Genomic DNA, 27,905 nt, shown 5'->3' on the forward strand with positions numbered 1-27,905 from the left:
AAACATACAAAATACATCTTTACTCTCTAAAAAACTAAACAAAACACAGCTCCGCCCACACCAGTACGTCTTCCCCAGAATGAGGGAATAAATTAGCTCCATATAATGCTTCTTTATAAAAGAAAAATAGATATTTATTTATCAAATCGTCTTGTCAGTGACAGGATAGAGGAGTGAGCAGTCATGTCTCTCTGTGTCACAGAGTTTGGAGTGTTTGTGGACACGTACGGACGGAGAAGCCGCACTGAGGAGATTAAGTGGAGCCGCCTGCCTCTGTCCTTTGGTAAGAAAACCTCCTAACTCCTTCTGCTTTTTACTGCATTAATGCAGCATCAAGTTTTAACATCTGCATAATCCCTGTCTGTGCTGCTGCAGCCTACAGAGAGCCGTACCTGTTTGTCACCTACTTCAACTCCCTGGACGTCATCGAGGTTCAGGGACACGCCGCTCTGGGGTGAGACACGCCTGCCAGCTCGTACCGGGCTTTACACAGTCATGTGTGTGGCTTTGGTATTTCACACATCACTGTCCTTGCCTCTAGTCCCACAGTGCTGGCCCACCTAGACATCCCCAACCCCCGTTACCTGGGCCCCGCCATCTCCTCGGGAGCCATTTACCTGGCCTCCTCCTACCAGAACAAACTGCGGGTCATCTGCTGTAAGGGGAGTCTGATCAGAGAGTCTGGAGAGCTGCAGCGGACCGGCTCCAGCCGAGGGTCAGTGATGTCACCTCTTTGCTTCACACAGAGAAAAACACTAATGTTTAAATGAGGGTGTGTAGGAGAGAGTGAAAACACTCAAACACCTACAAAACACTCACAAAGACTAATCACCTCAAAACACATTAATTGTGGAGCGTGTGGACTTTCACACGACAGAACTTGAACTTGTGATGGTGCTTTGTTGACTGGGCCAACAGCGCCATCTGCTGTCAGAGTGCAGACTCCTCGGCTGCTTGTTGAGTGACATGCTGCTGTCTGCTGGGTTTCCTACAGCAGTCCCAGTAAGCGAGGCCCGCCCACCTACACAGAGCACATTACCAAGCGTTTGTCCTCTGGTCCCGGCAGCCACGACGGCCTGCACCGAGAGCCCAGCACCCCGCACCGCTACCGGGAGGGCCGCACCGAGTTCAGACGGGACAAGTCTCCTGCTCGGCCGCTGGACAGGGAGAAGTCGCCAGGGAGGGTGCTGGACAGCCGCAGGGAGCGCTCCCCGGGGAGATTCGGGGACAGCACCCGCCTCCACGCCGGCTCTGTCCGAACACAGCTCGCCCCGGTTAACAAGGTACAAACAACAACCTGGAACACACACACAACACAGAAAAGTCCCATCACTTATCTGACGTGGTATAGACCAGTGGTTCTCAAAGTGGGGTCTGGGGACCCCCAGGGGTCCTTGAGCGGTTTCAAGGGGGTCCCCAACTTTTTCTCAAAATTTGACCCCATTTTTTCCCAGAAATTTCTTGAAATTCTTCCAAGAATTCATGCCATTGGTAGGAATTTGAACGTACACTGACTAAAAAAAACTAACATTATTCAGTCTCAGAACAAATATTTGTGTATTTCTGATATTTGTTTCAAAATTTTGTCCAATGGGGGGTCCATGGTTTGATTTGTGTCAGTTTAGGGGTCCTTGATGAAAAAAAGTTTGACCACCACTGGACTAGAACTCTGGTTCCCACCCTTTCTGTCATGTGACCCTTAATAACCCAGCACGGTCCACTGGTGATAAGTGATCCATCACCTCCTGGTCCAGGATCAGTTCCACTGGGGAGAGAAGGAAAAACAGCAAAGCAAGTAATGAGAAAATAAAAGAAAGAGCGGGGGTGTGGAGGCAGAATGAAGCAGCAATAAACAAATGGAGGAAACTAAATCAATGAAAAATGATTAGAGTAATGACACACCATAAATATAATAGTGTTTTTTAACATACTGCAACACTAGTTATTGTAATATAGAAATAGAGAGAAAATGTGAAAGTACTCTGCAAAAGCAAAGTAAAGAGACACTAATGTTTGACAAACACTGTGTGTCTGGGGTTTGATTAGTCTGTATTATCTATTATCAATCTATTATCTGTTATCAATCCATTAACATAGAGCTGCTAGTCTCTGCTGCTGAGGTTCAACAACTGCCTCTGTATATTATAAAAACAGTGAGGATGATGATGGTGATGATGCTGATGCTCCTGCTCTCGTCCTGCAGGTGTGGGACCAGTCGTCAGTGTGAACCCGGCTCCTCGCTGCTCCTCACAGGAGGTTCTGAAGAGAAACCCACGGGGAAAACCTTGATCCACGTGCAAGCACACACACACGCACACGCAGACACTCACACCCGTCACTGCGGCTGACCGTCAGCCTCTCGCCTGTACATAGTGCAGCAGTCTCAGCCTCTCGTCCGACCACACATACAACCTGCACTGGGAGACGTCTCCTGCGACAATCCTCTGTTTTCTGACATGTGCTTTGAGGGGAGAAATCCCGCGGTAGATGTGGCGGCAGGGAACCTCCGCTGACCTACAGATGAAGAGAATCTACTTTATTATATATATACACTCCAAGTTGTAAATATTGCTGTCTGAGTTTTTATAGATAAAGGGAATAGTCGGCTGGTGAAGCCATGTCTATTTTTTTTAAAAATGAGTTTCTAAAGATGTTGCAGGGAGATTAATGATGTCGCTGGGTAAGAAATATTATATCAAGATTTCATTAGAGTCTGAACTATCACATTAGGTTTTTTCTCTGTCCAGAGAATCAAACTGACATTTAATTACTCACATCAGTCAAGGAGAGAGAAGCTCTGAGGAGGCAACACTTTGCACATGAGATTGGATTTGAACAGGAGTTAAAACTCGTTCTTGTTACATGACCAGTCTTCTTTCTTTGGATCAAGTGTATGGTCCTCTCCAACTAAATAGCCTTTGATATATAATTGCATATGATTGCTTTATTGACAGTCGTCGTCCGGCCATACTTTGTAAAACAATTACTAAGCAATGTTTCTGCTCCAAGTGTTCCTTGTGTTGTTTTTTAGCAAACCTAAGATGAAGAAACACGCAGCTCTGCCTCTGATGCCGGACGTCGTGCAGTCGGGCCGGCTGACGCCACCTCAGCTTGCTCTTTCTCGCCGCTGCTGCCGCTGCTGTTGATTATGGTACAGATGTCCTGTTCCTGTGCAGTGATATGAAGTCTAGTAATCGTCAGGGGTCGTCACTTTCTAGTATCGTTTCTTTAGAGCCAGTAAGACCACCTCCATTCGTCACATCGGTGAGCATGACTAACTTAGAGCAGCAACTTGTCGCTTTTCAATCTTGATTCTTTCTCTTAGTTGTTCTTTTCTGTCACGTATCCACTTGAATTTGCATTCAATAAGTAGACATTGATGTTAGACAGTAATTGACAGTATGATTTTTAGATATGTATACCAGTACATGCATTAAACATGATTGAAGTGTTTGACTGTTTGCTTCTTTGTGTGTGTGTTGAGCTGCAGATACTCCAGCTTGTGTGAGTGAGAGCAGGTGTTGAGGTGCCGCTGACAGACCACAAAGTAGGTTTATCTAGTTTATTTTTCCTTTAACTCTACAACAATGTAATGCTCTTGAAAGTAAATCCAACAAAACAAAATATTCAGACTGAACAAGGAGCACTTGTTGTTACAGGAGATGCTATGTACAGCTACACACTCCTCTGACAGACATGAGAAGGTTCAAAGTGCTTATCAAACAGACGGGAAAAAAGAAAAGAGGAAAAATGAAACAAAAGCACGAGTGATCCCTTTGTGAGAGACCCGTAATAAAACTGCTTGGCACCAGTCCCCACCAAAAGAGACACACACACACACACACACACTATCACACCAGAGCTCATTGCATTCACATGTTCACACTCATGTCAAGTGATTACTGGGCCGTTGCAGTGACACCTCTGATAGAGCACGTCAGCGCGAGTGAAGAGAGATACAACATATGCAGACCGAGAGAAAAAGGGAAAAAAAAAAAAAAAAACACAGCAAGGGATCGTCCTGGCAACGTGTGTGTATGTGTGTTTTGATGTCAACCACACACGCACACACGTACAACCACCAACCATCACGCTCGTGACAATACTGAAAGCACAGCACCCTCTCTGTTCCAGCTTCATGTTGATGCACTCTGTGGCAGTGTCTACTTGATGTGCAAAAAGAATCACCTTGTTTTGTTTTTCTAAGACATTTCACATTCATGGATTGTTGAGTAAGATAGGCCGGGTGGCTGTGGTGGTGGTGGTGGTGAGGGGACAGAGTGGGAGCTGTGCTGCCGGCCTGTGGGGAGAGGGAGACGAGTCACACGTCTCATCATCCGGACGCTGTTTGTTCCCTGATCAAGTCAACATTTGACAGGCTGCGTCTAAGACACTGATTCATGTGTTTGGGAGGAGTGTGAACACTTCCAGTAAAAAGCTGATCTGAGATGAGCTCCTGTCATCGCTCTACACTGACCGGGCTGATCTGAGTCTGAACCAGCGGACAAGGCTTCAGTCGTACCGTCTCGTATGAGTCCAGATTGAACGTGTGGTCACTCGCTGCCTCACTCTTGTTGCAATGGCAACGCTTTGTTCAAGTGTTTTGCAAATATGCGATTTTCAGAAATCACACTCTTCTACGAGGGGAAAAACAATTCTCTTGTTTTCTATCCTGCTGCAAAGACCAAAGGTCGAGCTGTTGAATTAAACACATTCTCCACTTCCACAGGAGGCCGGTGGGGGAAAAAAAAACACTTGAAGCCCGCCCGCCACCCACTGCACACCTCCATCATCTGTCATCACCACCACCACATCATCATCCAACAGATGTCAGGGACACATGAGCAGAGGTGCAGAGCTGCTGTGGTTCAATCAGAAAGTTTGTCGTTGATCACAGTTATTATATCGATGACGGTCACAACTCTGTGGTCGGCTGCTGAACGAGTGGGACGACGAGGGACAAAGACAAGAAGATGGCGGTGATGTGCTGTACCTTTAACGCTCCAGCTGACCAATGGGGAAAACTCAACAAAACGGGGGATTTTCAATAACAACAACAAAGGCCCTTCTTAGTGACGCACATCTGGAAAATAAGAGTCACTCAGCAATTACAAGCTCAGTGTGAATGTGAAGGTGTGCATGTGTGTGTGTGTGTGCATGAAAGGGTGTGTGTACAAAGTAGAGGTAGTGTTTGTTTGATGAGTTAGAATGAACTAATTGTGTTTGTGTGTGAGAGTTGGTGGGGGAGAGGGGGGGGGCATTTATTTTGGGTTCAGGCTGCTTGTTTTGGACCGCGGTTCTCTCAGTGCATAGACGTCGTCTCCTTGACTACACAAAACACTCACTATTTTATTTTGACATGTGATCGTCGGGGGTCACATGATGCTCAATGACACATCTGACACCCCCGCCCCGCCCGTGTGGACACATTGCTTCTACATGGATTTGGAAATCATTTCTTCCACAATACATGCTGTGATTGGCCGATACAAAGCAGAGAAATGATGAGGGGGGGGGGGGGTCGCCGCGGCCACAGATCAGAACCATCTTTCAGTCCTCGTCTCAAACACTGATTATCCTGTGGCAATTTTGAATTGTCTGGATCTTGAAACAGCAATTCAACAACAAAACCTTAATAAATAAAATCAAAGTAATGATCATTTAAAAGGGAAAACCACTGCAGCATCAGAACAGGACACCCTGCTTCTATATTTAAAAAAAAAAACACACCTGTCGTCCTCAACAGGCTGCAAAATATAGGTATTTTTCTGCAATTGACAACATAATAAAACAAAGAAATAAAAAAAAAGAACTTTTTGGTGACTAATTAAGTGAGCCACTATTCAAGGATTCTATACATTTTTTCTTAAATGCTATATAGGTATCTGAATATATTATTTTATTCATTTATTTTACAAAAAATGTGTATGTGTGCATGTGTCAGCGTGTGTGCAAGGTCAATGAGAGGGTGTTTTAGGCAGAGAGGGCGTCTCTCACAGACTTCATGTGGAGTTACAGACTTTTAGGAAAACGCCAAGAGCCCTTTCTGCTGCTGCTGCTCTCCTCCACGTCTCGGCCAATCAGAGCGGAAAGCACAAGTGAGGTCACGGTTTTACTGCTGCCACTCATATAAACGAATCATAGTCTTTAGAATGTGAATATAGGAATTGAAATGTGTCAAATTCACACCTCCGCTTCTGATTTCCACCGGACGGCCGAGAGGGGAGGAGGAGTCCAGCTCCCAGTGCCTGCTGGGTAAAAAACAATGATAGGGGGTGAGGGGGGGGGCTGTGGTGAGTGAAGGGCATGAAGGTATGGCTAACAGGGGAGATTACACAGTCAGTCAGTCCGCGTCGGCCACAAACAACCTGCAGCTCTGCGGTCTGCTGTCTGACACAAAGCGACAACGCCACAACACATCAGCTCAGTCCCAGCAGACCGCTGGTAGCAGTCAGTCAGTCAGGGCCGTCAGCTGTTAAAGGGTCACAGGTTTTAAAGCCTTTTTCTACACATCAGTGTCCCGTTGTAAGACTCATGGCTGAATAATGACAAGAATAAGAATTTACTCTCCTCCCCGTGGTCCAGATCGCTGATGGAGAGAAGACAGGGAAGCTATTTGAATCTCCAGACAGCGTCACAGACGGAGGCTTCCGCCTCTCCCCCGTTCTCTGGGCTGAATCTCAACGCCCTAAAAACACAAACTCCAAAAACGGCAAAAACTTGTAATTTTTTTTTCTATTTTCGTATTTACATGTCAAGCTGTATATACTGTATATACACACGTCCGAACCTTTCTGTGTGAAGAGCTGTAGAAACTCACCAAAACAAAAGCAAGTAAACGTGTTGAGATTCAGCCCAGGGGGGAGGTTAAAGGGTCAGTTCACCCAACATCACATCACATCACATCAAGACGATGAGGAAATTATTGCTGGATGGGAAACAGAGCCTGGTCAACAAGGTGTGGAAGAAGTAAAAGTTTAACTTAGACAAAAAAATTATTAAACTGAAACTCCTCCTCCAGCTCATCAAAACAAAATGCTACTTTCTTATTCTGATCATTGAATCAGTTGGTTGGACAAAACAAAGTCATCAATGTGTTGATGGGAAAATATAAAAAGGTGCTGTGTGGACTAACTGAAAAATGATTTGCTGGTTAATCAATAAAGATAATAACATCTGCAGGCCTCATTCCTCTCACCTCCACTGTGTAGGTGATGATAAAATGTGATTTAGATGCAGGTTCGATGTGATGACTTGTGTGAACTGACCCTTTAATAAGCTCCTTCTTAAACAACCTCTGTGACCGTCACTGTCCAAACACCTCTGATGCTGAGGGGCCGTCTCCATGGCTACCAGGAGGGTCTTCCCCCTCCCTCCAGAGAAAGGAGGAGAGGAGGAGCTCCATGGTGGTGTGTATGAGTAGGGGGGGTGGGGGTCGGGGTGGGGGGGCAGATTGAGTGGATCTCAGCCACAGAGTCTACTGGAGCGACACAGTGAGACGACCTCCGCTGCCTCCGCCTGCTCCAAGGCACCAGGAAGTCCGTTGTCACTCCTCTGGCCTCGGAGTGCAGTCCCATCACCGCCACACAACCTCAGTGGCCGATGTGCAATTTCTTCTCATACACACACACACACTCACACACACTCACACACCACCCACATCTGTTCAGAGCGCTCAGCATCTCGCAAACACGTCATTCGGCTCCGCCACCACTCCGCACCCTCTATATATACACATTAAATTCCATATCTGCCACACACACACACACACGTTGCGCGCGCACACACACACAAAGTACATGGGACATTCTGTGTAGCTCCTGTGCTCGTTCTTCAGCAGTGTGCCCTGCGTCCTCGCCCTCGGCTGGCAGCTCAGGCCCGGCTCGCTCTCCCGTCCCGGTCCCGGCGGGCCTCAGTTGGAGCTGGCTGCGATGGGTTTGTCCAGCTCCAGGTCCAGGTCCAGGGGGGGCGAGGTGAGGTGCAGGCTGCCGTAGCAGGTCTTGCAGACGCGGCTGGGCTCGAACAGCTGCTGGCTTGGCACTGGGATCTTCTGGTCACAACAGCTGGCACAGAACACGTTACCGCAGTTCCTGCAGGGGAGTAGGGGGGGGGGGGGGGGGGGGGGGGACACAGAGCTGGGGGTCACTGCTGGACTCTCTGACAGAGCCTCTTCACACCCACAGTTACCATGCGCCTCCTTTTAGACCAGGTCCACGTGAGACCAGGGCCCTGTTCTTCATATGTGCAAAGACCTGATCTGACTGTTGATCATTTGTTTGTTTGTCCAAAGATACAAACCAAGAACAACAGAAAAATGTTTTTATATTGTAAATGTACAGTTAAAGGGATACTTCACCCAAAATCGATAATTCACCAATCATCTGCTCACCGTCATGCCAAGGAAGGGTTTGGAGAACTTTCTGATAGTGTGTATTTTGGACAATTCAAAAGTGAACTCTATCCGCCGCCATTATATGAAAATCCGCTGCCGGCCGGACACCCCATGGAACTCCAAAAGCGTTTGATAACTCAGAAAGTTCTCCAAACCCTTCCTTGGCATGATGGTGAGTAGAACATTGGTGAATTATCAATTTTTGGGTGAAGTATCCCTTTAATATTATTTTAGATGAGAGCATCACTGGTTATAAAATTACAAACAAAAAAAAGAAAGAAAAAGAAGAAATCCTAATTTAGTTGTGGTCCCAGAGACCAAAGGAAACATATCCAACTCTACTCTTGTCTGACTGTTATTAGAATTAAAGGAGAAAGCACAAAGCAGAGAATTACTGTTGATATTCATCTAAACACTAACATCTATTTTAATTAGGTGCTTAGGTCTTTTTCTCTCCTGGTTCTGAATCCAACACCTCTGCTTCACTGACACTGAGACATCTCATGCTCTGCTTTCCCCAAATAGAAAACATGTTACCTCATAATAACCACAATCCTAAATAAATAAATGAGTCCAGGGGTGAGACACAGAGCTGGCGGCCCACTGTGACTCAACGTAACTGCTAGCAGAGATAATGAACGGAGTGACTGTGACGGAGGCTCCGCTGAGTGAGGATTGGTCACGTCGTCGCCGCCGCTGATGTGTGATCTGCTTAATATGATCAGAGTCAGAGCTGGAGAGACATGATGACTAAGTACGTAATGAGTAAAGTGAGAGGGGGGTGGCTTTAAGTAACTCTGTAGGAATGGTAACAGTATGATCATCACTAATTATGCTGCCTCCACTACAAAATAAATTTGAAGTCACAGTCACTTCTCTATAATTTCACCCAAGATTAACAAAACTAAAACTAATCAAGAGTTCTGAGGTACGAAGTGAGCAGCAGCAGCAGGATTAAAGGAGCAGGTTCTCCTGGATTAGAGAGCTCACATTTGAGGAACAGGACCCTAAAATGAATGAATTATCACCTTATTCACATATTTTGTGATGCTAATCTGATCACCAGGGAAACATGATAAAACAGGAGGAAAGCAGGTCTGAAACTTAAAGCAGTGAGTGTTTGATCCTGAGCTGCACTGGAGGTCTTCACCGCTCCACACTTCAGAGACACCACACACAGGTCTGAGTTCAGATCATCTTATCATAGGGAAATTAGAAAACTTTTGTTTTTTTAACTGATCTATAAATATCAATATTATCGTTACATTTTTTTTTTTTTGTGACCAAGTGTTGATGATAATCAGTGATGTGTTCAGGTCTTGCTCAGATCCTGTCTCTCTTTTCTAAATATTCATTCATGGACGTCAGGTTCAGGTGGGTTTTCCACAGACCATTAAAGGTGTACAGAAAAGAAAATTGAATTTGAGCCCACTTTGGGTCATAAAATTAATGTGATAACTCATCTTTCAGACGTTGTAGGCCAAACTTTGTGCAAAATTCTATTTTTGAGTAAATCCGGGATGAAAGTGTGTATTTTTTTTTTCGCATTGGATAATGCAGGCGCACGGATTATACGTCAGCCTGTACACGATTCACCAGCCACTGATATTGGATCCGTCATCCGTCATTCAACGTCTGAGACACGCACACACACACGGAGCTCGGGCTCGCCCCAAGCTTTGAATATCCCGCCCGCTCGATAACGACCAATCAAATTCGTTTTCCTCACTCGGGTAAACTCGTGTTGCAGCTCGTGACAACTCGGCGCGACAAACAGGACAAACGGCCATTTCTGTACACCTTTAAACTGCAGGTCCAGAATGTTGGACCCTGTGAAGACCTCCAACTCACTGCTCCTGTTCACAGTTTCCAGTCTGCTGTGGTGTGTCGCTACATGCCGGGGTTAGCAAGAGGTGCTCATCTACTCAGAGCTAACGTGATTATTCAGCCCATTCAAAAACACAGGTTACCATCACTGCACTGGAGGCTTCAGATACCCATGCTCAGATTCAGATGTAAGGCCATGCTCACACACTTACACACACAGCAACCCCCCCTCTGCCTGCCTGTACTCACCATGAGCAGAAAAATATTTTAAAGGGATAGTTCAACATTTTGGCAAATTGGCCCATTGCCATAATCTCTATAGTTTTAGGAGTAGGTTCGTTACCTTTAATTGTCAGTGCAAGATATTTTTAGAACGGCGGAGCAGAGCCGCGAGCTGCTCAGAGCTACGCCATGGAGGCTACCTGCACATTCACCACGCTATGAGATAATAACAGAACGTTATGAGACAGAGTTGTTTTAGAGGTAAATGCAGAGACTGCTTGCTGAAAAACTTCCCCCCGACAGGAACGCGCATCAGTGGTTTTGCATGAATTTACCTCAAAAACAACTCTGTCTTGTAACGTTCCGTTATTATCTCATAGCGTGGTGAATGTGCAGGTCACAACTTGTCCACCAGAGCATTTTGGAGTTGTTGGATTGTGTATTTGATGAGTTTGATGAGGGAAACCAAGAAATCCCATTAGCCTCCGTAGCGTAGCTCTGAGCAGCTCACGGCTCTGCTCCGCTGTTCTAAAACTAGCTTGCACCGTCAATTAAAGGTAACGAACCTACTCCTAAAACTATAGTGATTATGGCAATGGGCCAATTTGCCAAAATGTTGAGCTATCCCTTAAAAATTAAATAAAAATAATCTAACTGTCTGAGTCTGCAGCGTGTTACACCACCAGGTGGACCGAGTGGCCTTCTGTACCATGCTGTGCTGCTGGGAGGTGAGATGCACTGGGAGGGGGGGGGTTGGGGGCAGCATGCTGCCAGGTCTTGTGTTGAGGATGGCAGGGGGAGGGGAGAGGGGGGAGGGAGGTGGGATGCTGATGTGGTGCTATGGCAGGAGGAGGGTTGAGGTTGAGGATTTTTTTTTCCTGTAGATTTTAACTTATCAGGAGAAATGGGAATCAGCCCTCGACCGAACACAGCCGAACCACTGACAGCACCGTGCTCACGCTCACAGCCGATTACAAACTGCTGGATGAAAACACAGTGGTGCTGCAGGACGCACACTCCAGTCAGCACAGCTCAGAAATGAAGAGATTTCCCTGAAAATTCGCTGACAGCTAAAACACAATGAGGGGAAACCAGATGCAGCAGGTGAGGGGGGAAGGAGGGAGGGGGAGGGGGAAGGGATGGAGGGATGAGGATTAGAGGGAGGAAGGTGCAGCAATGGTGTGTAAAAAAAAAAAGAAAAAGGGTGGAGCATGGGGTGGTGAGGGGACAGGGGACAGGGGACAGGGGAGCCGGATCTCACCAGACCTCCTGGACAGGCTCCCTGCCACTGTAGAGGAGGAGAGGGGCAGACAATGGATAAGAGCTGCCTGAACAAGGGAGAAGACTTCAAAACACACTAAGACACACGCCCTGCTGAGGGGGTGTGTGTGTCAGCGTTACACACATTTGAGCAGCAATGTTGTCTTAACGTTTGGAGTCCAGGAAACAAACACAGATGATTTGTTTCCAACCAGATGAGCAGCTGGACATCCAAAACTGAAAACTGCTAAACTCTTTGCCTCTCTGTGTTTAAAATACATAAAGAGCTGACATCAGTGACGTGAGGCGGTGATAACACCAGGGGAAACGGCAGCAGCTGATAGAACGAGACACAAAGTTGAAATAAACCTAATGAATCTGCTGTTGCACCAAAATATATCCTGATGTTTTCAGGGAAACTTTTAATGTTTGCTCAAGACTAGTCAAATGTAAACACTGAGTTACAAATACCCCCTGTGATAAAGAGATGCTATCAAGCTGCATGATGGGAAATGGAGAATGTGGGTTTCTGGGCCCCTAGTGGGACCTAGAAGTTGTTATCTATGCATCAGATACATGTAACTAAAGTAGGCGGAACAATAAAATTATATCCAACCATGCCTATAATATACATTACAGCATATGTGAACCAATCAACAACTTTTGTCAATGGTCTGAATTTGAGTTAAGTCCAACATGAAAAGCTTCTTGATTCTGACGTGAACTGAAAGCTGCTTCAAACTAGATCAGGTTTGGATGTATGTGAACACAGGAGACTGGTTCTGAACAGGAGAGGAGCTCTCTGTAACTCTCCAGCTGACAGAGGCCGGTGGTTTCTGGCGCCCATAATGACTTAAAGCAGAAGTAAGCGGAATATTTGTGTTAATATAAGTCTTAAATAGTTCTATCTTCCGACGGCAATCACTTACATAGAGTGTTTGGTCCGAAACACGGGTCTGTCAGTCATTCTGCTCTGCTGTAAGCCGAGGAGAAAACTTTCCTTGTATCCTACAACCTTTATCCAATGAGGAGAGAGAACGGCATAAAGGGGCAGTCCTCTCTGTGTGTGCAGCCAAGGGATGCGCGTGAATGTGGTGACGTAGGGACGAGGACCAATAGATCCATGACGAGGGCGGGGGCTGCTAACTCCATCGGCTGACAAGAAGTTAGCCAAAACGACCGGATCGCTTACTTCTGCTTTAAGGGTTTGAGCTTGTGCAGCTTGATAGTCCTCAGTCTTTACCTGCAGTGGTGCTTCCTGGTGGCGAGCCAGAACCTGCTCTCACAGCCGTAACACTGGGCAGCCAAATGGTCTGGGTACCAGCGAGTGACCTGCAACGCACAGAGCAGCGTCAGCTCACAGCTCCGCACCACACATCGGCTCGGCTACAAACATCAGTCGCCGCTTCTGCGGAGATCCGAGGTCCATGAATATACGTGAACATGCAGCCCGAACTGCTCCCAGAACGCCACTACTACTCCCTCTCTGATCCATTATCTTCAGGTTAACCTGCTGCTCACCTCAGTGTCCTGCTTGTCCACCTGCTCCCAGCTGGCCTCGGAGAAGAGCTCTGTGCTGCAGCGTGACAAACAGTTTGGATCCATGTTGTACTCCGAGTCTGTCATTGAGGTCTGCGTGGAGGGAGCCAGAGTCAGGAAATGTTCAGTAATCGATTCAATAGGGATGTCACAATAACAGATTTTCTTGGTACGATTATTCTCAGAGAAATAATCATAGTCTTATGATTATCAGGATTATTATGCATTAATTAATTTCACTACTAACACTATGAATGTGAAAAATCAAATGTAGTCAAAATATACTTAAATTACTAATTATTTACACAAAATAGTTTAAGTATCTATTAAAGTGTGTAATATTTGTCACGGTTTATTGGCAAAATCTGAATATAAATATATTTGTATAAGTGTATAATCGCTATAAAATAAAATTTGTTTGGTTTTCATAGCCTTATAATTCTTCTTTTATAGCAAGTGTTGCCTAGCCTGATGCATCAGCCGCTTACTTCATTACATTTCATATAGCGTCTGAACACGAGCCATAGGGATTCGTTTGCTTCCGGGAGGCGGTTGCTTACATTTGCTTCAACTAATCGCTGCTGCTTGGTGGTCACGTGTGCTATACACCGGTTAAGCTCATAGGTTAATCTTGAGCGCTTGAGTTCAACGTCATCGCCTTCACTTACCCGTCTGTTCGCTGATTGGTCCGTCCGCTCTGGCGGACGGAGCAAACCGAAACGCATTGCTAGTTCCCTGACTATATGGTTGAGGCAAATTAAATTTGCCGGAACCAGTAGGCGGCGCTAGCCTGGCTAAGTGTTGCCATCTTGCGCCGCCATGTTTGTACGGAATGGAAAATCCAGTCAACCAGAGAGCACATTTCAAGAGTTTCACGTTTATAAATAAACAACAGAATTATTTAATGAATAAATCAGAATGCTGGACCTTTAATATAGGACCGATTATTAATCCCCCAGCGGAAGTGTTTGAAATATTGTGATATTTTTAATTTAATAATATGTATTAATTGTCATCTATACCAAATGTTTACGCTAACATTAAAATTTCTACGTGAGGTAAATGGACCAGTATCTGTGCATTTACCTTTACTTTGGTGCACATCTGCCAATATGGTTCCAACATGATCTTTTTTGGAAAGTGACGGTATTTAGGAACTATTACGATAACTTAATTGTGGCGTTTAATACCGCGATTAATTGTGAAAACAAGTAATTGTGACATTCCTACAATGCAATGCATGTGTTTTCAGGTAGAACCTGTAGTCCTGTCCTGGTGGTACCTGTCGGTGTCTTACCACTTCATCTCCCATGTCTCCGTTGATCCTGTGGGAGCCGGGGTGCTGCTGGTTCTCCAGGCGGCTCCACAGCTCCTGCACCTGCTTCTTCAGCGTCTCCACCTCCATCTGGTGGCCCGCCTCGATCTGCCTCAGCCTCTGCTGGATGGCGTCGGTGTGCAGCGTCAGCCCGTCGTCGTCCAGGTGGCTGCGGGAGGGCTGCTCCGGGCTGACGGCGGTCCGCCCCGGCAGGGCGTGGCACCAGCGGTGCTGGGAGCAGCTGCCCCGCGGGTGGAGGATCAGGGAGTTGCAGCTGGCTAAGGACATCTGTCGACTCAGAGGGGCCCGCTCCCCGTTCCCTTTGGCCCAGTGAGGACCCCCGCAGGGCTCCGCGTCGGTGCTGTCGCCATTGCAGAGCCCGTCCCTGCTGAGGTCGGCACTCGCAGACTGAAAGGCACTGACGGAGGCTCGCTTGGCGCCCCCGTTTAAAGTCCTGGTGAAGCCGTGCTCGCCTGCCTCCAGCCCCTTCTCTTTCCTGGGGCAGGGCGCGCGGCTCAGACTGACGGGCGGCTGCGCTGGGGGCTCCAACCTGCTGCAGGCCTCTTCAGTTAAAGTCTCTGTTGAGCTCTCCATCAGGGAGGCCCTCTTACCCACCTGCTCCCCCGGCTCAGACACACCATGGTCGGACGCCTCTTCCTCCTCCTCCTCCTCCTCCACACCTGGCTCTTCAGGTGAACTGTCCACAAAGCCGTTAGTTATAGTTCTATGTGCTGCGGGCTGCTCTGGCGCAGCTGAGCAGGAGTCACTGGGCCCGTGCACGACCTCCTCTTGTGCAGAGGAGTTGTCAACATCCTGCTTCACCAGATCCTCAGGTGCCTGAGTCACCTGAGCTGCCTGTTCATCCAGCTCCTCCGCCTTCTGGGTGGGCGGAGGCGGAGGCTCGTCGTTCTCCTCAGCCTCCACTACGCCATTTTCCGCATGGTGCCCGTTAGCTAAAGCTTCTCTCTGCATCTCAGTCCCGTTGACCTTTTCCCCCTCGTCCTGGTCCTCGCCTCCTGCTTCCTTCTCCTCCTCCTCTGCGTCAACAGTGTTTACGACCTGAGTGACAGCAGCGCTTCCCTCTTTCTGATCTGCTCCCGCCTCCTCCTTCGTGGCTTCCTGAAGAATATTCTCCATCTGACCTTCAGCCACTGCCACAGAGAGCTCCGCCTCCTCTGCGTCCTCTGCTGCTGCTTCCGGGTTCACCGGGGCTCCCTGTCCCAGCTCGGCACGCGGGCCCCGAGGCTGTGGGCTGTCGTCCAGCTCCGAGTCCGTGGCGTCCGGGTAAGGCCCCACTCCGTTAGGCCGCACCTCTTGATCCTGGTTGCCCCCTCCCTCCGGCCCCACCGCCATGTTGAGCTCCAGAGAGCGCCGGTGGTCCTGCCACTTCTCATTGAGGCTCGGGTCGCTGGAGCGGCGGTTCGGAGCCAAGGAGCTTCCCAGCTCACATGCACTGGGCAGGTTGTCAAATGAACGAGTCTTTGTGCATCTGGAGAGGAAACGAGACAAAGTTATGCACTGAAACGGAATTTCACCCCAGCAACAGCTCAAAATCTTTGACATTTGTGATTCAATGTGAAGCTGCACATAGATTCAGTAGAAAAATACCACAAATCAATCACAAATCAAGAAAACACAGCACAAACAAATTGACAGACAAGCATTCAGACTTGATCTCTTGAATTCAGCAACTTCCTGTTGCTCTGCCATCAAGGTGATTGTCGTGAGACGTGAGAGAAGCGGAGCAAAAACCAGCATCTGTGACCGCGGCGGCCCGAGCAGAGCAAAGTATCAAAAGCAGACGAGTTGAAAGGCCGAGCCTCTCCAGCTGTGGGAGTCCTCGACCTGTGTTTATCTTACATGAAGGAGGAAGAGAGGGGGGGTCAGCTGCCAGCGCGCCAGGCTCACCTGCCCAGTGGTGCATCCTCCGGGTTGGCACCGGGCACGGGGTAAGGGGCGCAGGAGTCGTCGGAGGGGGTGGTGGGGGAGGAGCTGGGCAGGTAGACCGCCGTCCACAGCATCAGGTTGCGTACGTGACACACCGGATGCAGAACCTGCAACGACGGCTTCGGATTTAACTCAAGAGACAAATCACAGCAAAAATACTCTGCAAATAAATACTTGAAAGTTTGACCTCAATTCGCCGTGTGGATAATTGAAGAATCAGATCTCACATTAACGGCTTAGTGCAGTTTTGGGAGTCTGCTTTCCCCTCATGCTAAGTTAAGAAGTTCTAGTCATGACACCCACACACACAGAAATGCAAACACAAAACCAGCACTAACCTCAAAATGTAATTCTCAGAAGGCTGGTGAAAACAACTAAATCAAGTCAAGACCAGAACAATTACATCAATCTAAGAAGACATTATGAAATACATAGCTCCAGGGCTCATCTCATTTATCTGACAACTGGATCTGCAGGATTTGGAAAAACACGGCCTGAGGGGGCTTAGACTTTGGTTTCTTAATTAATTCCACTGACAGTTTTCTTTCCCCCTGCTTTGTCTTGATTCATTAATCTGTTGTTGTTTGTGTCACATTCTTTGTGAGCGTGCTTCAGAAACAGCGGACGTACGGTCTCAGAGTGGGAGGAGTACAGCATGTTCCTCAGCGTGCGGTTGGCCGGTCTCAGCAGTGACCACACCGAGCACGTCCTCTCCTGAACGTGCCGGTCCTCCCTCTCCTTGCCGCTGTTGCACAGGAAGGTGCCGAACAGACAGGAGTAGGTGTGCTGCACCAGCTTCACCTGCAGACACACACAGGCTGACATGTAGAGGCTTGTACAGACACTTGAGATATGATAATGAGAGCAGAGATGACAGGAATTCCTTCGTAGTAGTCGGGAACAAACCCAGACTGTAAACTCGTATCAGTGTCTCACAATCGGAAACTGAACGGGAATACACTTGAATCCATTTAGGTAGATGAAAACATTCTACAGTGTCTAATCTCAGGATCTAAGAAGAAGCCCTTTTGATTTCCACCACCGGTACGCACCAGGAAGGCCTCGTTGAACTCGAAGGAACAGGGAAACTGCCTCTGCAGCTGGTGAACGCAGTCCAGCCACTGCAGGAAGACAGGGCAGCGCTCATTCAGGTCGTCAGAGTTTTCCCCGTGGCCGCAGCGGTCAGCAAACTTATGGCCAAAGTCCAGCCACTCAGTCTCCACCAAAACCTGGAAGCCCTGCCAAAGACGTCACAAGATCATGTTCAATAAAAATGCGGTTTCACAATGCTTAGTGTAATCCAGTAGAGCTGCAATAATCTGAATTTCTTGTTAGCATCCATTTATTTACATGGGGAATTTAAATGAAAAATAAAATTAACATGACTGAACTCTAACAAAGAATGAAAGCAGAGTAGTTGTGCGCACATCCAATCCTGTTCTAGGCCAGGTGCCGGATGATCAGGGGATCCAAACAGAGAAAAAAAAGAGTTAAAGCTCCCAATTATCTTTAATTGACTAAAAAACATGCAACCTGTCAACCCAAATGGTCTTCCTCAGGCAACTACAAAGAAATGACATGGCAGGTGGCAGGTATATATGTAGGCTGAAAGATACGAGATACCAGTTCACAAGAAGGGCCTAATGTCAAAATCCTCATTAAGGCCATTGGGTGACTGAGAGAGTTTTTTAGTCAATTAAAGATAATTGGGAGCTTTAACTCAGTGTGCAGATATTCCCCCCTTTTCTAAACTCTAACAAAGGCCAAAGTCTTCTCCTGTACCTCAATAGTGCGGTAGTACGGGTCCAACAGCAGTTTGGACAAAGCAACGATCTGAGGTGTTCGATCCCACCCGTCGGAGCAGTGCACCAGGACGGGCCGGTGGTCTCGATCCACGGCGTTGACCACGAGCAGCGCAGCCTTCAGCAGCAGAGACAGGTGCTGCAGCCACTTGGTGCTCTCCAGCGCAGAGAGCCAGCTGCGGGCACACAGACAGAAACACAGCACAAACATAAACACGGGACCACGCTGCAACGCCTCCGACACTAAGCGATGCCGCACATGTTTCATAAGGACGAGTAAAGTAAATCACAACGTGATCCGGTGCCACATACCGCGGCATTTATAGCCTCGGCTTGTTTGCGACACCGTCAACAACTTCTGCACAGCTTTGTTTAGCTACAAGCTCAGCTGTGATGTAACTGTGTTTCTGTGTCTTTCTACATTCAGAGGGGAAGTTAGAAGCTGCAGATCTGCAGAGATCTTTAGAAAAACCTGCAGTTGTCGGGTGCTCAAAATCACAACTCACTAATCCAGCCCCTGTTTGGACAGAAGTCATGTTCAAAACATTACATGGATGGGTGATCAGAGTGAGACAGACATACAGCTTGACCTACTTCAATCATGAGTTAATGTTTCACCTGTCTTATCTTATCTAGGATAATAGCGTAAGCACTATTTGCAAAGTCTGTCTTGTCTATAAACATGAAGAGTCTGTGACTGAATGATTGGAGCCGCGTGACAGTTTATACTCTTTTATGTTTAAGTAAGGCTCAGCAGCTGGTCACACTCATGGACTAATGCTCAACAATTAACAGAAATAAGAGAGAAATCAGCACAGCCTGCTGTTCTGTGCATACACATTTACCAAAGCTGGAGAATATGACGGTGTGTGTGGACATGAACTGTGTGACCCTGTTACAGCCAGGATGGCAGCATTTTTGTTTTCAGAGCCTGTTTTTGTTTTCTGACTTGATCGTCTAACCACTTTCAACAACGGCCTCTTAAGCCAGTGTGATTTAATTACACATCATTGTGGCATCGAGGCTGGGAGTGCAAATGGAAAGAGATCCTCCTCTTGGGGTCGAGCCAGGCTTTCTAAATCAGGCGCAGATGTACGATCGGGCCAAAACACAGCTGTGATTACTAGTTACCTACAGTTACTACAGCAAAGCATGAGAGCTAAGGGGTTCACAGTTTTAGCCTGCAGAGCTGTGGAGTCATGACTAGGGGAGGCTGGAGGCACTGCTGGAGGCAGAAGAAGAAAAAAAAAAAAAAAACATTACTTGGCTGGATCAGGCATCTGAGTGCAGAGGAAACGCAGAGACTGGAAACTCTTGCGGATGGAGTGGATGTTGGCCATGCCCATAAACACAACCTCACAGTTGGGATAGTACTCTGGAAGAGGGGGGGAACAAATGAGAAAAAAACACAGAGAACAATCACATTTGTGGTTAAGTGAGACGTTGATCCGTAGCACACGTTGACCTAATTCTGCCTGTAATCAGGGACAGAGATGAGAGGAACCTACCTGGACATTCACAGCCTCCCCCCTTGGCTCTGTTGGCTACCGCAGCGGCGTAGGACCTGGCATCCAGAATGAGCAACTTGTGGGGTTGAATGACCAACGTCTCCACCTCTGAGCTGTTGGTCATGGAGGATTCTGACACACACACAAAACACAGCAAAGTTACAACCCATGGCTGCAAAACTAAGCCAAAGACACATGAATACGTGGCATCGTCAGAAAGTGTTTGACATAAGAAGTAACTGATCTGAGCGTCTGTGAACCTGCTGCTTCACACACGAGCCCCGACCAGTTGGGTTGCGCAAGAGCGTCAGCTGCAAATCCATGTCTGTGTGTGGCGGTGGGTGTGTGCTCAGCTGTGAGTGTGTTTGTGTTTATACAGTATGAGAGGGTGCAGGGGGTTGGGGAGGGGGGGTGAGGCTGGGTGAATGCGAGCTCTTACCAAAGTCTGTGTCGGGCAGGTCTGAGCCGTTGCTGTAGGTGCCGTTGGGCAGGTGTTTGCGGGAGCTGCTGTCCACGGCGCAGGCCTTGGCGATGGACTGGACCAGGTGCTCGTCGTCGTTGTTCCTCCAGCCCCACCAGCTGACCTCCGGCTGACCGCAGCGGGCGATCACAGCCCCGGTGCTCAGGTGCCTGTGGGAGCACAAACACACAGTCAGTCAGGGCAGAGGGGGGCCTGGTTAATAGACTGTACAACGTGATTAACAAAGTAATAAAGCAGACAATAACAACTACTTCCATTATGATTTAATCCTACAATTTCTTTTCAAATAAATCAATCAATCCTCAAGTGTATAGAATATCAAAGAATACTGAAAAATGTCACGTTGACCTCTTACAACAGCAGAAAACACAGATGCATTTAGTTTAGGGTCATATAATTAGAAATAGTAGAACTGGGGAAACTGGAATCATGATCAATGAGTTTTTCTACTGAAAAACAACCTAATAAATTATTAAGATGATTCAAATAGTTGCTGACTGTCCGACTATTCATTTATCAATCATCAACTAAATCATCTGAGCCCCAAAAAAACATTAAAGAGGCTGAAATATGATTCTTTGGTTTGACATCATTCCTCTTTATGAGACACAGAGGAACCGCTGGCTTTTTTCTTTTCAACTGCTGCAACGCACAAAGTTTAGATTTCTGGTTTGACTTGTTTTCCAAAAACAAAAGATCAAAGAAATACAACAACCGCAATTCACTGCAGCCATGACACGCTGGTACAGTCAGTAGTTTGGGTTGTGGTGAGAGACAGTAGTTAGTGTTTATCTACCAGCATTTAGCTGTAGGTTGTGGTTTTCCTGGACAAAGTAAACTCTGTCCAAAGTGGCACTAATCTAAGAGACATGAAGATATATACTGAAATGGCTTCATTCCTTCACTAACACAAGGGCCGATCTACACATGAGGAAGTTGACCTTCTGGTTTGAAGAGCGAGGGGAGAGACAAACACAGACCGACCTATAAACCACTGAAGGAAACCTCTTCCAGGAGCGGAAGGCTGCCACATTTTCCAGCTCCTTGTCAGTGATCCAGGCTGGCACCAGGAGCTGCTGAGGATAGCTGGGGCACAATCTGGCAGAGTGGAGAGAGGGAGAGAGCAACACATAAACAAGGAAAGAGAGGGAGAGAGAGTGAGGGAGGGAGGGAGAGAGGAAGCACCAAGGGCTGTGATAGCTGAACAAAAGTCTCTGTCTACAGACACCTAATCCTGGGCTGGGCCCTTATCTACCCAGGGTGCAGCACCAGTAGCGTACAATAACACAACAACTCACTAACCCGCCCACTTACACACACAGACATGTGATGTCCACTGCTGAAAGCTAAGGACGGCTCCATCTCTTAGCTGAGAGTGATAGAATCAGCACAGCAGCAGGTTATGTATCCTGAATGAAGGCTGCTATTACCTGAACTTGCTGTTGATGTCGGATATCCTCCAGGCGTTTTGAGTGTCAAAGCCCATCCTCTCCACCTCGTTCTTAAACCAGGAGGTCACATGCTCGCCTGCGGACGGAGCAGAGATGTCTGATAAGACCGCAGTGGGGCAGAGGGGAGGTTTTGTGTCGGGGTTAAGCGAGGACATGTGAGAGAAGATTAGTTACCTGGTCTGCACAGCTCGCCGTGCTGCTCCTTCTCGCCAGCGTACACCTCCATGCACCAGGCGTGGAAGGCGAAGGAGAAGAGGTCCTCCAGGCGAGAGGGAGGGCGAACCACCACATTCAGGCGCTTCAACCACTCCTGACACTGCTCAAAGGTGGAGAACTGACACCTGGGAACACAAAGGAAAAACAGGAGACAATGTTACAGGTGTCAACGTACGATGAGAGTTCAAGTGTTTACAGATAAGGGTTTCCAAACTGACATCTACATACTTTGTTTGTGGGAACCACATATTTCCTTACCAAAGAGTCAACAACTTCTTGTGTTGTTAATTTACAGCTACATCTGCATTATACTACTGCATCCTTGACTTTTACAGTTAAAGGGATACTTCACTCAAAATCGATAATTAACCAATTTTCTACTCACCGTCATGCCAAGGAAGGGTTTGGAGATCTTTTGGAGATAACAAAACGCTTTTGGAGTTCCAGGGGGGGGGGGGGTCTGGCTGGCAACGGATTTTCATATAATGGCGGCGGATAGTGCTCACTTTTGAGTTGTCCAAAACACACACTATGAAACATCCAAATACCTCCATACTGCTCGTCTGTACTGACCCAAGTGTCCTGAAGCCGCCACATGAAAAAGTTGTTCTAAAAAAATTAATTTGATCCCTGTTTTTAGCCTTGTTGTAGTAGTAGCTCCTAGTGGCTCTGTTGATGTTTGTGCGCATGCGCGAAATTTGCTGTGAGATGTTGGTTCGTCGTTGTAAACCATTGGATGTATGATGTAAACACATAGTGTGTCTTTTGGACGATTCAAAAGTGAGCTCTATCTGCCGCCATTATATGAAAATCTGTTGCCAGCCGGACCCCCCTGGAACTCCAAAAGCGTTTTGGTGACTCTGAAAGTTCTCCAAACCCTTCCTTGTCATGATGGTGAGTAGAAAATTGGTGAAGTATCCCTTTAATCTTACACCTGGTGTCAAGTCAAGCATGATCTCTGGATTTACTGTATTTCTTTTGTAAAAACAACCACTCTGAACAGATCTGAAGAGGAAACATGAAGCTAAATCAACTTCTCTCCACCTTTTACAAACAGGAGGAAAGGAAACAGCAGAGTGGGTTCCGGGGGCAGGACTTACCTGACCACTTTGCAGTCCTTGCAGGTGACGTGGAGCTGGAACATATCTCGACACTCCACGCTCTCTATAAGCTGAAGAGGGACCTGCAGAGTGACAGAGAGGAAACATCAACTCTTCACACAGAAACAATTAAAGTGTATATACGACATACGTCAACCAAACCCATGCAGTCAGTACAGGCGGTGTGGTAGATTGCACCAACAAATCATTAGGCAGATTAATGACGGTCAACATGACGATAAAATGCCTTCATGCTAAAAATCAGCCAGATGTGTTTGCAACATCTAATTTAATACATACTGTATGTCATTTTATAATCCAAACCCCATTCAGCCATATAGTGCTAAAAATACACAGGTCACAAATGACTTGCTCAGGTGCATTTCCATTCATTTTCCCTATCACACCACATCTCCCCGAGCCCTGTTAATATAAATAATCTTCTTAAGTTTGCATATGGGAGAACAAAAACATTCAACACTTGATCCTGAAGAGCTTGTATCTGCTTTTCCCTCTGGGCCCGGAGCCACTGTCTTATCAAATACAGGCAAACTACATGCAAAGTGCAGAACTGTCACGTGCATGTGACTTAGGAGCGTATTTTGAATGCTGCAGGGAAATACCTGTGCTGCTTTTGACTAAGCTCTGTTAATTAGCTACAGTAAGAGAACTTTCCAGCAGCACGGTGGGCTTACATAAAAAAAAAAGGTGTGGCTCAAACAGCTGTTCACACACGGAGCAGAACCATGCACCATCGACATCCAGTCATCAGCGGCGGGTCAAGCTCCCAATACATTAGTGCGATGACAGTGATGGAGAGATTTTCTTCATGTGTTAAAGGATTGACAGCTTGAATGCTTTGTGCGAACAGATTCCCCACCACCACACGTATTTTTTTCATCCCGTCTACGTTAATCCGGCACCTGGTGTTAAACGGGGTGAACAAGCAGGAGTCTACTCCTCCATCATCAGATGGGTCACAGACAGGCACAAACAAATTACACACACAAACGATACAGTCGGCCACTCCACACCGTGCAGCTCCGCCGGGTACTTACTGACACCTCACAACAACAACTCTATCCAAAACAAAACAGAGAGAACAACAATGAACATGATGCACGTCGGAGTCGGAGCTACTTTTGCCGCCGCGATATATTTCCGGATGTTGGAGCATCCTGCCGCTCCAACTTAATTCCTGCCCTCTAATCTACATTCCCTAATCTGGCCACCATCAAAATTCCTGAGCTGCTTGTTAACAGCCTCTCGCTCTTTTCCAGCACCTCCCCTCCCCTGGTTTGTGAGCTCTGACGACTCCGCCATGTGATGCAAATAACTTGTCAACACGTCCAAAATGTGTGTGAGGAGAATGTTGGCTCTGTCTGATGTGAGCACAGAGAACCGGAGGCTCATTGAGGCTCCAATTAAGCCCAGCTACACGTGACGGGGCGGCCAGTAGCAACAGGAAACACCGATGGACGCACTCACCAGAACCACAGAAAAAGCTATTTGCTTTTTTTTTTTATCATACATGACCTTTGGTTACACGCCACAGGTCCCAGATTTGAATGTTGCTTAACTCAGCCGGCTACTCAAAAAATTCTGCTTCCCTCTGAATATTCCTACTTACATCTTTGAAACATTTCACAAATACATACTTTTACTTTCTAAAAGGCTTAACAGGTGTAAACATGTCTATAATGTGCAGTACAGAGTGTTCTCAGCAGTATGTGCTGACTCCAAATACACAACAGTAGACATATTGATCAGTGTCTTGCTCAACAGACCATACTCGATATGATCAATTTATCGTTGTTTCTAGGCAACAAACATACAGAACAGAAGCAGACGTATCCGTTACGATAACATTATTGACTGTTACCTGCACTGGTATTGATGATAATGTTTGAGAGAAGGAAATGATACAAACAGAAGCGTTTTCCTGCAGCACATGATTTGTCATTGCACAACTTTCCTGTTGTCATGTCTGCACCAGAGCAGTGGGATTTTATATTCGTTTAAGTGGCAGTGAGAGAACAATTTCATGATGAAAAAAACGGTAACACTTTATAAGAAATACACACTATTAAGCATTAGTTAAGCTTTATATACTGAATTCATCATTTATAAGACATGAATACTCATTAGTATGTAGTTTATAAACACAGTTAAAAATGTTTTACTTATCATTGATAAGCACTAAACTACATACTAATGAGTATCCATGCATTATAAATGAAGAATTCAGTATTTATTAATGCTTAAAGCAGAAGTAAGTGGTCCGGTCGTTTTCGCTAATGCTGCGTTCCAGGCAGGCTTTTGAAATCGTAAATTACAGCTTCAAGTCACAACTTACGACTTTGTAGCGTTTCAGGCAACCCACTCGTGTTTTTCCGACCTGTTTTACCGGTGAAAGTCACTATAACGGCCACTCGTAACTTCCGACCGGTGAACTCGTACCAGATCGAACTGGTACCACTTCACGGTCGGAAAAATACGAGTTTCCTTGAACGCACCATAACAGTCCTCGTCCCTACGTCGCCACATTCACGGCGTTCCTTGGCTGCACACACAGCCCTGCATGCCGTTCTCTCTCCTCATTGGATAAAAACTGTAGGATACGATAAATGTTTTCTCTTCGGCTCAGAGCAGAGCAGAGGGACTGAGAGACCCATGTTTCAGTCCAAACACTCTATGTAAGTGATTGCTGTCGGAAGATATAACTATTTAAGACTTATATTAACACAAATATATCACTTACTTCTGCTTTAACTAATGCTACTTATTATAAAGTGTTACCGAAAAAACATTTAAAGATTTGCAGGTAGGCAGACTGTGAGATTCTCACTGCATATAACAGAGTCCACAATATGTTGAATACATATGTACAAATGTGTAGGATATTTATTTTGTATTTAGTTGTTTATGTGTTGCAACAAGGAGCTCGTCTCACAGCAGGAGATAAGAACTGTTCAACACATAGTCCAGTGAATCTCCACTAAGGCACATGAGACTGTTTTTTAGAAAGTGGCCGCACTTTGTCACAAACCCAGTCTCTCCTAATGTGCTGAAAAGGGACAGTGAGAGAGAGGGCGCCACTATTATGGATCCCCTCTGGAATCACTGGAACCATAGCAACAACAAGTGCGGAGAGAAAGCAATGCGGGGCGGGCAAGTGTAGAAACACAAGTGATGAAGAGTCACGCGGCACTGCTGCCAGTGCAGATCAACTCTGAATGGCCTGGTCACCACAGCGCTGGCACAATGGCCCCAGCTCTGCCCATTCACAAAACATTAATAGATTCACACGGCCTCGAGTGGAGACAATAGAGCTCATTCTCCAGTTATTTCGAGCAGCGTGAAAGAGATTGTCTGATCTTGAAGCTCATCGGTCACTTTTCAAAGATACTTACGTTGACAACTGACTCTTTGAACTTGATGTGTAGGCGGTAGTTGGACATCGCGATGATGGCGTCCTCTGCTCTCCCAACGTACTCTGTGAACTCCCCATGCAGCTCAGGAAAGGGCACCTAGCAACAGCGGGTGATAAAAAAAAGATGTCAGACTAACTACAGAGTTACAAAGAGCGGCAGTGATGAGGCTGGTATTTCACTAGACTATTTTGCAACTTGTATCAACATGTTGAGCACTTTTACTACGGCACCCAGGTCAAATATAGTGTTTCACTCCTGCAGGTGATCTGACTCATAACTATAATCTCTCCTTTTGCGCAAAAAAACTTCCCATGAATAACTGAACTGTGTAAAGCAATGGTTCTCAAAGTGGGTTCTGGGGCCCCCCACGGGTCCTTGAGTGGGTTCAAGGGAGTCCCCAACTTTTCTTGAAATTTTACCACAATTTAAACTTTTTTTTAAAAGAAATCTTACCACTTTGCTCTAGAATTTTTTTTTGAGTTTTACCGCTTTTTCTGGAATATTTTTTTTTAACTTTTTGGGAGAAATTTTACCACTTTTTTCTAGAAATTTCTCTATAATCTATCCAAAAAAGACGCCATTGGCCCTAATTTGAACGTACATTGACTAAAAAAGTAACATTCTTCAGTCTCAGATGTTTGCGTATTTCTGGTGTTTGCTTAAAATTTTTGCCCAATGGGGGTCTGTGGTCTTATTTGTGTCAATTTAGGAGTCCTTGATGTAAAAAAGTTTGAGAACCACTGAAAGGACCCAGGAGCTCAACCACCTTTCTGATTTGTTTTCTCTGGTCAGGTCTCGGACACACAAAAATGTCTGTTTCCATGGGCTGCAGCAGTCGCTGCAATGCACATCACCAACTGATGAAATGGAAACTTTCCAAGTTACACAACTACCACTTTAAATACCAGTCGCCAGCTGAAAGAACGTACCAGCACTAAACAGACGACGACACAACTAGTCATACAACGTAAATACCTGGAATGACCAGCTGGCTAACAGCCAGCTCTGACCTGCAGCTTGTCTGAGCAAAAACTGAAAGTCCTCTCTCATTCTGATTTTTCATGACAAAAACTTTATTTCTAGCTCATTTATAGGGATTCAGAATCAGACCTCACTTGACTTCTGACACTTTTCAAAAGTGAAAGGAAGTCACGAGAATCAGGGTGGTTATGTAACTGACTGGGTCACATATTTACACATAACTGTCAGCACAGAGATAAGCAGTGAGGCCAGCCGCTTCCTCACCTGCATGTTTTCCTCCTCCAGGACGGGGGACTTCTTGGGGAAGATCTGATTGGCCTGGATGCACTCCAAGCTATGCTGCCCCTCCTCCTCCTGCAGAGAAAAGGCCCATTAACTATTTACAGAGCTTGAGTCGGTCACACACTCACGTACAGTGATACAAGCACTC

General features: G+C 46.5%; 2 protein-coding genes across 4 annotated transcripts in view; one reads left to right on the forward strand and one right to left on the reverse strand.

Annotated features, from left to right (window-relative positions):
- Positions 1 to 2,227, forward strand: part of citb (citron rho-interacting serine/threonine kinase b) — a gene marked incomplete at both ends in the record, with an annotated part of 38,553 nt that extends 36,326 nt beyond the window's left edge. Inside the window, 5 exons of the mRNA XM_083978643.1 lie at positions 203 to 283; positions 376 to 454; positions 542 to 715; positions 995 to 1,283; positions 2,204 to 2,227. Of these exons, the coding sequence (XP_083834769.1) occupies positions 203 to 283; positions 376 to 454; positions 542 to 715; positions 995 to 1,283; positions 2,204 to 2,227 (647 nt within the window). The remainder of the gene's footprint in view (positions 1 to 202; positions 284 to 375; positions 455 to 541; positions 716 to 994; positions 1,284 to 2,203) is intronic.
- A 1,321-nt stretch (positions 2,228 to 3,548) lies between these two features.
- The window catches only part of mtmr3 (myotubularin related protein 3), a 29,813-nt gene continuing 5,456 nt past the window's right edge, over positions 3,549 to 27,905 (reverse strand). The window contains exons 4-22 of one of the 3 annotated variants that reach the window (XM_083978254.1): positions 27,740 to 27,829; positions 26,474 to 26,590; positions 24,119 to 24,139; positions 23,061 to 23,143; positions 21,919 to 22,085; positions 21,724 to 21,820; positions 21,278 to 21,391; positions 20,252 to 20,442; positions 19,813 to 19,944; positions 19,568 to 19,679; positions 18,285 to 18,480; positions 17,555 to 17,740; positions 17,133 to 17,303; positions 16,464 to 16,609; positions 14,538 to 16,044; positions 13,223 to 13,333; positions 12,945 to 13,033; positions 11,703 to 11,729; positions 3,549 to 8,090 (exon numbers count right to left, since the gene is read on the reverse strand). In XM_083978254.1, the coding sequence (XP_083834380.1) occupies positions 7,913 to 8,090; positions 11,703 to 11,729; positions 12,945 to 13,033; positions 13,223 to 13,333; positions 14,538 to 16,044; positions 16,464 to 16,609; positions 17,133 to 17,303; positions 17,555 to 17,740; positions 18,285 to 18,480; positions 19,568 to 19,679; positions 19,813 to 19,944; positions 20,252 to 20,442; positions 21,278 to 21,391; positions 21,724 to 21,820; positions 21,919 to 22,085; positions 23,061 to 23,143; positions 24,119 to 24,139; positions 26,474 to 26,590; positions 27,740 to 27,829 (3,735 nt within the window). In that variant the 3' untranslated portion in view covers positions 3,549 to 7,912. The remainder of the gene's footprint in view (positions 8,091 to 11,702; positions 11,730 to 12,944; positions 13,034 to 13,222; positions 13,334 to 14,537; positions 16,045 to 16,463; positions 16,610 to 17,132; positions 17,304 to 17,554; positions 17,741 to 18,284; positions 18,481 to 19,567; positions 19,680 to 19,812; positions 19,945 to 20,251; positions 20,443 to 21,277; positions 21,392 to 21,723; positions 21,821 to 21,918; positions 22,086 to 23,060; positions 23,144 to 24,118; positions 24,140 to 26,473; positions 26,591 to 27,739; positions 27,830 to 27,905) is intronic. The other 2 variants (XM_083978255.1, XM_083978256.1) reach the window with 2 other exon arrangements.

This window comes from Trachurus trachurus, assembly GCF_905171665.1.
Source record: "Trachurus trachurus genome assembly, chromosome: 9".
Lineage (NCBI taxonomy): Eukaryota > Metazoa > Chordata > Actinopteri > Carangiformes > Carangidae > Trachurus > Trachurus trachurus.